Source organism: Anolis carolinensis, chromosome 4, assembly GCF_035594765.1.
Source record: "Anolis carolinensis isolate JA03-04 chromosome 4, rAnoCar3.1.pri, whole genome shotgun sequence".
Taxonomy (NCBI): Eukaryota; Metazoa; Chordata; class Lepidosauria; order Squamata; family Dactyloidae; genus Anolis; species Anolis carolinensis.
In genome coordinates, this window is record NC_085844.1 from 243,231,338 (window position 1) to 243,239,391 (window position 8,054).

Genomic DNA, 8,054 nt, shown 5'->3' on the forward strand with positions numbered 1-8,054 from the left:
TCATAACCTAATTTGATGTTTAATAGGCTTTTCCTTAATGCCTCCTTATTATCCAACATATTTGCTTATCCAACATTCTGCCGGCCCGTTTATGTTGGATAAGTGAGACTCTACTGTAACAGTTTTGAAGGTACTGTCATGTTTCTTGAAGACCTACCAAGTCTGCTTTAAACACAAAGCTGTTTTGAAGTAAAACAGCAAGGAGCACATTGCCCTTTTAAGGCGAGAAAGACCCTGGCACCCATTAGAAAATGACATGTAGGGGAACCTCCAGCTGCAAAGCTCCATGTACAGACCAGCAGAAAAACAGCCAAACCTTTGTTTATCACAGTGACCCAGCAGCAAGTAGACTGAAGCCCGAGGGAGGGGGGGAGATATTATTTCTAGAGAAAACTCCCATCCTGGCACAATAGAGAAACAAGAATTTGTGACACACAGCCCTCCCCCTAAAAAAAAACAAAAACCCTCCAACACTGCCTTAAACTGTACTTTTCAGTCCTGAATGCTGAGAAGGCTTTTAAGCTGTTTGTTTCCAACTGGCAAAGATCCCAGCTTCTCTGGCCAAACACATGTCATGCAGCCTTAGAAAAAAGGAGGAGGAGAGGGGGGAACCCAATGAACTAACACACTCAATAGAGAGCCCTTATAGCCTACTCCATATAAATGATGACCTTTGGCAGCTATTCACATCATGACTATTCCAGTGAATATGTGTGTGACTTCCAACAATCTCCCTCTGCAGAAAGGGAAGGAGAGAAAAGGGAAAGAGGGCTGGCTGGCCATTGAATTCCAGTTTCAAACCAAACTTGAATAGCTAAGCTCCTCCTGTTCCCAAACAAATGGAGCAACAGGGGATTTTCCATTCTTTTCCCACCCTAACCGTCCCTTGTACTTAAAAAAAAATCTAATTGCTTGGGACTCACTGGGAGAAACCAAAAAAATACATCTACAAGTGATAACCAATTACATTAAAAATTTAAATAAAGATAATGCACCAAGATCAGAGGTGGAGTTATGGGGTGGAGGGCAAGATGAAGGCATTGTCCTGACTTAAGCATTCAGCACCCCTAAAATGGCATTTTTCTTAAGTCCCCCAATTTCTAACAGAACAGTATTTTAAAACTTCAGTTCAGCATTTAAAAAAACACAGTATAGGCATCCAAACAAAAAGGCCAAGGAAAGTGACCAAGGGGTGTGCCAACACAACAAATAGAAGAGTTGTAAGAAAGAAGAGTTCTGAAAGGTGTCACACTCTCTGGAAATGCTGTAAACCTGCAGACTAAAAGGAAATTTCATCTAGAGAAGCAGAATTTATATCTTTTTATTTTGGGATTATTATACTCTAAAACAGGCATGGGCAAACTTGGGCCCTCCAGGTGTTTTGGACTTCAACTCCCACAATTCCTAACAGCCTACCGGCCTACCGGCTGTTAGGAATTGTGGGAGTTGAAGTCCAAAACACCTGGAGGGCTGAAGTTTGTCCATGCCTGCGCTAAAACAATACCCTAAAAGTACCAGATCCTGTCTGTTCTTGGAAGCTAAGCAGGGTCAGTCCTGGTTAGTACTTGGATGGGAGACCTCCAATGAAAATCTGAGGCAGGAACTGGCTCTATTTGTTGACTTAAGAACTTTATGAAATCCATGGAATTACCAAAAGCGGACAGACATGCCTTCCTTTTGCCCCCTCCCTAGAGTTGCAACCCTGCCAAAGGCTAAGCATTCAGGAAGGAATTTGGCAAGGGAGATGTCTTTTGTTTTGGAGCCCTTGACTGCTTGCTCCACCTTTCCTTTGGGGCTCAGGCTTAATTTCCCTCTATTGCATTGTCTTGTTTGGTGCAGGAAGGTGCAGAATGTTCTCTTGGAGCCACATATTCAAACAGAATGGATCACAAAGTGCTGAGGTTGTGGTTATCCAAAACCTGGGATCCCATGGATGCCAAGTGGTTGGATGGCTGGGGATATAGTCATGACCACACTCTTTAAAAGTTAGGGTTTCTCTGGAGCTATTTGCAAGATTGGGAATGACTTCAAAAATGCATGTGATTTTTACTGTCACAGATCGCAGTTTGCTGGAACATGTGTGTGAAAATTCTGTGTACAGGGTGTGTGTGCAAAAAAAAAACAACAACCCTAAATAATTATTTTTTGGTTGCACAGTTCTCTTCCTCTTTTGTAAGCAGACAAAGGAAAATGTAACGCAAAAGATTATCACTGAATTTCAGTGACATGTACCAGGAATTAGTTAGCCTTCAGGCATGCATCTACACTGCAGAATTAATGCAATCTGACACCATTTCAACTATCTTGACTCAAAGAGTGCTGTAGATTTAGATAGCCTTTAGTCTTCTCTTCCAAAGATAGATGGTTCCTCACTAACCTACAAATCCTAGAATTACACATCATTGATCCATGGCTGTTAGAGTGAACTTAAACTGCATTGATTCTACAGTATAGATCAGGCATGGGCAAACTTCAGCCCTCCAGGTGTTTCGGACTACAACTCCCACAATTCCTAACAGCCTCAGGTCCCTTCATTTTCCACCTCAACTGAGAGTTTTAGTCCAAAACATCATGAGTGTTAAAAGTATTGCAATTAGAAGGGCTATTGATGATGATGGTGATGATCTCCTGTTATGTAACTGAAATTTTGGGTTCAATTTCTCTAGAATCCCACTGTGACACCTGGCTCCATCCTCAGACATTTGCTCATCTGGTTTTAGACTCTCTGCTTCACCCTATGGATGTCTTGAAAAGAAGCAGGCAGGAGGTGGAAATCTGCTTTTTTACTTTATTGCTTTGTAAAGGGAACCCAAAGAAAGGTGGTTTTACAAATAACTAATCCACTTGGAGTGAGTGTGACCATGCACGCACAAGCACAAGCCAAAAACTAGTCACAGAGAGCTGGCATGCTCCAGGAAAGCTTGTTCTGATTCCAGTATTAGCCCAGATTACCTTTTTGGCAAAGAGAGTGACAGCAACCAAGGTGGGTGGGGGTGAGATGTAGTTTAATGAAACCAGGACACTACAACTCTCTGTATGGATTGCAAGAGGTTGGTTAAGTAAATGTCAGACAAAAGAAGCGAGTCCAAGAATAGCATCAGTATTAACCATTTGAATATGACTATTAATCATTTTAATTATTTTCCATGCCTTTGGGGGAAAGGGAATGAAGGATAGCACCCAGCCAAAATAAACCACAGAAACTGGGCTGGAGACAACATTCAGAGATTCCTCTGAAGACAGAGCCAGTTCTGAAACTTCAGATATGTTTTGTGAAAAGTCCTTCAGGTACCACTGGAGATAGACTTGAAGATGGACTGGGACTCAATCCAGAACATTCAACCCTATAGGAGCCGTAATTAGAAGCAACCCATTGGAATAAATGGGACCAGCTTGTTTTTGGTCCCATTTATTTTGGACTTATGGCAACTCCTAAGGTGGCTCTTTTATAGGGTTTTCTCCTGATGAAATTTGCCATTGCCTTCCTCCAAGGCTGAGAGAGTGTGACTTGCATAGGGTTTAGAATGGATCCCACTGGTCTTCCAGTGTCCCAGAATGTATCTACACTGTAGAATAAATACAGTTTGACACCACTTTAACTGCCACATCTCAGTGCTATGGAATCATGAGAGCTGTAGTCTAGCCTTCTCTGCCAAATAGTGCTGGAACTTCAGTAAATGACATCTTCTTCAATTATTTGGCATTAAGCCACTGCAGTTAAACTGGAGCCAAACTGCATTTATTCTACAGTGCAGATCAGGCATGGGCAAACTTGGACCCTCCAGGTATTTTGGACTTCAACTCCCATAATTCTTAACAGCCAGTAGGAATGCTGGGGTTGAAATCCAAAACACCTGGAGAGCTGAAGCTCGCCCATGCCTGGTGTAGACGGACCATAGTTCAACACACCAATCCCTACAGAACCCTGGCTAGCCAACAAGAAAGGCTGATCAGGACCAATCGGCCCCGTTTACCTCAATTGGTCTCTGATTGTTTCATGTCTGGAATTCCCCCGTTTTCAATCAGGGCCAGCTAACACCTCCCAACAAAGGATCCCCCCAGGCAGGACTCAACCAGGCTTTGAAGTTGCAAGGCTTTTCAATGCTAATTAAGGTGAATAATTGCAACATTCACACTTTCCTCCAATAGTAAAAGGTAAGGGTTTCCCCCTGACATTAAGTGTAGTCGTGTCTGACTCTGGGGTTGGTGCTTATCCCCATTTCTAAGCTGAAGAGCCAGCATTGTCCGCAGACATCTCCATAGTCATGTGGCCGGCATGACTGCATGGAACGCCGTTACCTTCCCGCTGGAGCGGTACCTATTGATCTACTCACATTTGCATGTTTTCGAACTGCTAGGCTGGCAGAATCTGGAGCTTAACAGTGGGCGCTCACTCCGCTCCTCGAATTTGAACCTGGGACCTTTCGGTCTGCAAGTTCAGCCTGCTTTAACACACTGAGCCACCGGAGGCTCCTATTTCCTCCAATAGACAAGAGTTTTTTCTCCCACCCTGGACATTGTTCCACAGATCTATGAATCCCACTTGCCTAGTTTCCAAAAGACCTCACAACCTCTGAGAATCCCTGCCATAGATGTGAGCGAAACGTCAGGACAGACTGCTTCTAGAACATGGTCAAAACTCACAGCAACCCAATGCATTTCTTCTGCCGTGTAGATGCGCCCCTGGTCTCAGTCCAGCTCCTGGTTTCAACAGAAGGGCAGAAATTCTATCTAAACTCAACTCCAATTGACTTCAACTCGGGTTCCTTACCTTTAAAAGGTATTCAAAAGGTGGAATAGGCGAGTTTTCCACCCCTATGAGCCCCAAAAGGAGTACCATTCCCTCAAAACAAAACAAGAATCTTCTTCGAAAGACTTACCAGCTGTAAAGTGCAGAGGAGAATCAAAGTGCAGCGCCCGGTGCAACATCCCATCCTTCCCGAAACTCGTGGCCGGACCCCAGCCCTCTCGCCCCTCGCCCTCTCGCCCTGGACGGCAGTGAGGCGGCTGCTTCACCGGGCGCTCCCTCCGGAAAGCATCCTTGCCTCGCTCTCAGCGCCCCTGGGGTCGACCCTCCTGCCTGCCCGCCTGAGGACAAGCGACCTTAGAAAGCCCCACCGCCAGACCGGAGAAAAGCGCTCAGTTCGGCGCTTTGTGAAAAGAGTCCCCAAGAAGAAAAGCTCTACCTCGGATTGGGGGGGGGGGGGGGGAGGGGAACGAGAGAGGGGAGGGGGAGAAATATCCTTTCTTAAAAGGGCAATGCAGCTCAACGTGGTCCCCACCTTCCTGGGAGAGCTTCAATGAGTCCAGGATCAGGCATGGGCAAACCTTGGCCCTCCAGGTGTTTTGGACTTCACCTCCTACGATTCCTAACAGCCTAGCAACAATTGGGCCACACAGTTTACAGAAAACCTACACACACTGATAGATATCTACGTAATAACTCAAGTCATCACCTAAGTAAAAAAAGAAGCACAATTAAAGCCCTAGTAGGTAAAGGTAAAGGTTTCCCTTGATGTTAAGTCTAATCGTGACCGACTCTGGGGGTTGGTGCTCATCTCCATTTCTAAGCCGAAGAGCCGGCGTTGTCCATAGACTCCTCCAAGGTCATGTGGCATGATTGCATGGAGCGCCGTTACCTTCCCACCAGCGCGGTACCTATTGATCTACTCACATTTGCATGTTTTCGAACTGCTAGGTTGGCAGGAACTGGGGCTAACAGCGGGCACTCATTCCGCTCCTGGGATTCAAACCTGGCACCTTTTGGTCCGCAAGTTTAGCAGCTCAGTGCTTTAACACACTGTGCCACCAGGGGCCCCTAAAGCCCTAGTAGACCTTGCAAAAAGAATCTGTGGACCTGTCAGGACCCTGGCTGCAGAGCACCAATAACCATGCGCAGAGACCAGAATCTATCTAATATCTTTATTAAGAAAATATATAAAGTCAATAAAAACAAGTGTAGAATATAGTTCAGAAGTAGACCTTTCAGGAAAGGTCAAATATAGTCCAGGAAAATAATGTCCAATATGTGATATTAAAGTCCAAAGTTATAATCCAATAACCGAAACACACACTTTGCCAAGCAAAGTGTGGGGAGAAGACAAGGTCCTTAAGTCCATAGAAACTTGGCAAATAGGCTGGAAGCAAACTTGATACTTGGCTAGAACAAGACTCGAAACAAGGCAACAAGAGCAAAAACAAGGTCCATGGTAAACGCGGGACAAGGCAAGGCTGGAAACTTGATCCGGGAAACAGGGAACTGGAGTACGAAGTCTACACACGAACTCACTCCTCCAGCTGACGAATTGACTCCGCAAGGATTTCTTTGCGGGCAAACACCTATATAGGATCTTGTTTTCCCGCCAAGGAACACTTCCCCTGGGGAACAAGAAACGAAACCCATACTGTGTCCAGATGCATGACTCCTTAAAGTTTCCCAAGGGAAACAGACTTAATCAGCTAATTGTCTGGCAGCTATCCTGGCGCTCCTGCGAGTCGCCTCCCGAGCGCTTCTATCTTGATTATAATAATCCCGGCGAGAAAATGGGGGAGATTTCTGCTCAAGGCTTGTTTGGCTGACTTCTTGTGGCCAAACATCTTGCAGGTGCAAGGGCTCCAATTCTGGCTGAAACGGTGGAAAACCCAAGTTTTCCTCTTCATCTGCCACAATAGTACTAGGAACGGGACTACATGGCCCATGAGTCATCACAGGACCCCACCTCTTCCAAGGTGAACAGAACCACCTAAACTGGGTTCTACAGGCCAATGGAGACTCCACCATGGACATCAGAAGATCTGCAAGGCCAAGAATAAGTCACAAGAGGAAAGGCAAGGATCCACCCAGAGGAAAAGGGAACCATTGACGTAGGTTGATAAAGAAATACAACCTACAAACTTTCTACAGACCCACCAAGAAAATCCAACAAACGCTACGTTCACCAAAGGACAAGAGGGATCCTCTCACCTCTGCATACCAGTTTCCATAGGGACCACCAAACGCAGCATTGCCCAAAACAGAGAAGTCAGCCACAGCTTGAAGATTGTGTTGTCAAAGGCTTTCATGGGTGGAATCACTGGGTTGCTGTGAGTTTTCTGGGCTGTATTGCCATGTTCCAAAAGCATGTTGGAAACTTGGCAAATGTTCTTGCCATACATCAAGGGAACCACTAACCACATAAGGAAACTGATTGAAGATACACAACCTACAAAATATCTACAGACCTGCTAAGAAAATCCAACAAATGCTACATTCAGCAAAGAATAAGAGGAATCCTCTCACCTCTGCAAAAGTCTACCATATACCATGCATTTGGTGGTCTACATAGGGACCACCAAATGTAGCATCGCCCAAAAACGAATCAAGGGACATGAAAGGCACTGCAGACTCACTCAACCAGAGAAGTCAACCATAGCAGAGCACTTGATGAACCAGCCTGGACACAGCATATTATTTGAGAACACAGAAATGCTGGTCCACTCTGATAACCACCATGTCTGACAACACAGAAAACCCATAGAAATCCACAAACATGTGAACAATTTCAACACAAAGGAGGAAACCATGAAAATGAACAAAATCTAGCTACCAGTATTTTTTAAAAACCCTCTAAAATAGGACCTTAAATAAAGAACAACTCCCAGAAAACAGGGGAAATCCACCCATAAAACAACCAGGACCAGTTAACACCTCCCAACAAAGGATTCCTCCAGGCAGGAAGCAGCCAGGCCTTGAAGTTGAAAGGCCATTTAATGCTAATCAAGGTGGTCAGTTGCAACATTCACACTTGCCTCAGGCAGACAAGAGTTCTTTCTCCCACTCTGGACATTCCACAAATATATAAACCCCACTTGCCTAGTTTCCAACAGGCCCCACAAACCTCTGAGGATGCCTGCCATAGATGTGGGTGAAACATCAGAAGAGAATGCTTCTGGAACATGACTATACAGCCCAGAAAACTCACAGTAAACCAGTGACCCCTGTCATGAAAGGCTTCAGCAATACATTAGGAGGCACTTCCCAACAATGGATTATGTTGCCTTGGAGTGCGGTGGAA

General features: G+C 45.1%; 1 protein-coding gene across 2 annotated transcripts in view; it reads right to left on the bottom strand.

The window, feature by feature from the left end:
• nkain4 (sodium/potassium transporting ATPase interacting 4) overlaps positions 1-5,177 on the bottom strand; it is a 139,520-nt gene extending 134,343 nt beyond the window's left edge. Inside the window, exon 1 of one of the 2 annotated variants that reach the window (XM_062979034.1) lies at positions 4,881-5,177. In XM_062979034.1, the coding sequence (XP_062835104.1) occupies positions 4,881-4,934 (54 nt within the window). In that variant the 5' untranslated portion in view covers positions 4,935-5,177. The remainder of the gene's footprint in view (positions 1-4,880) is intronic. The other variant, XM_016993471.2, reaches the window with a different exon arrangement.
• Between the last annotated feature and the right edge of the window lie 2,877 nt (positions 5,178-8,054).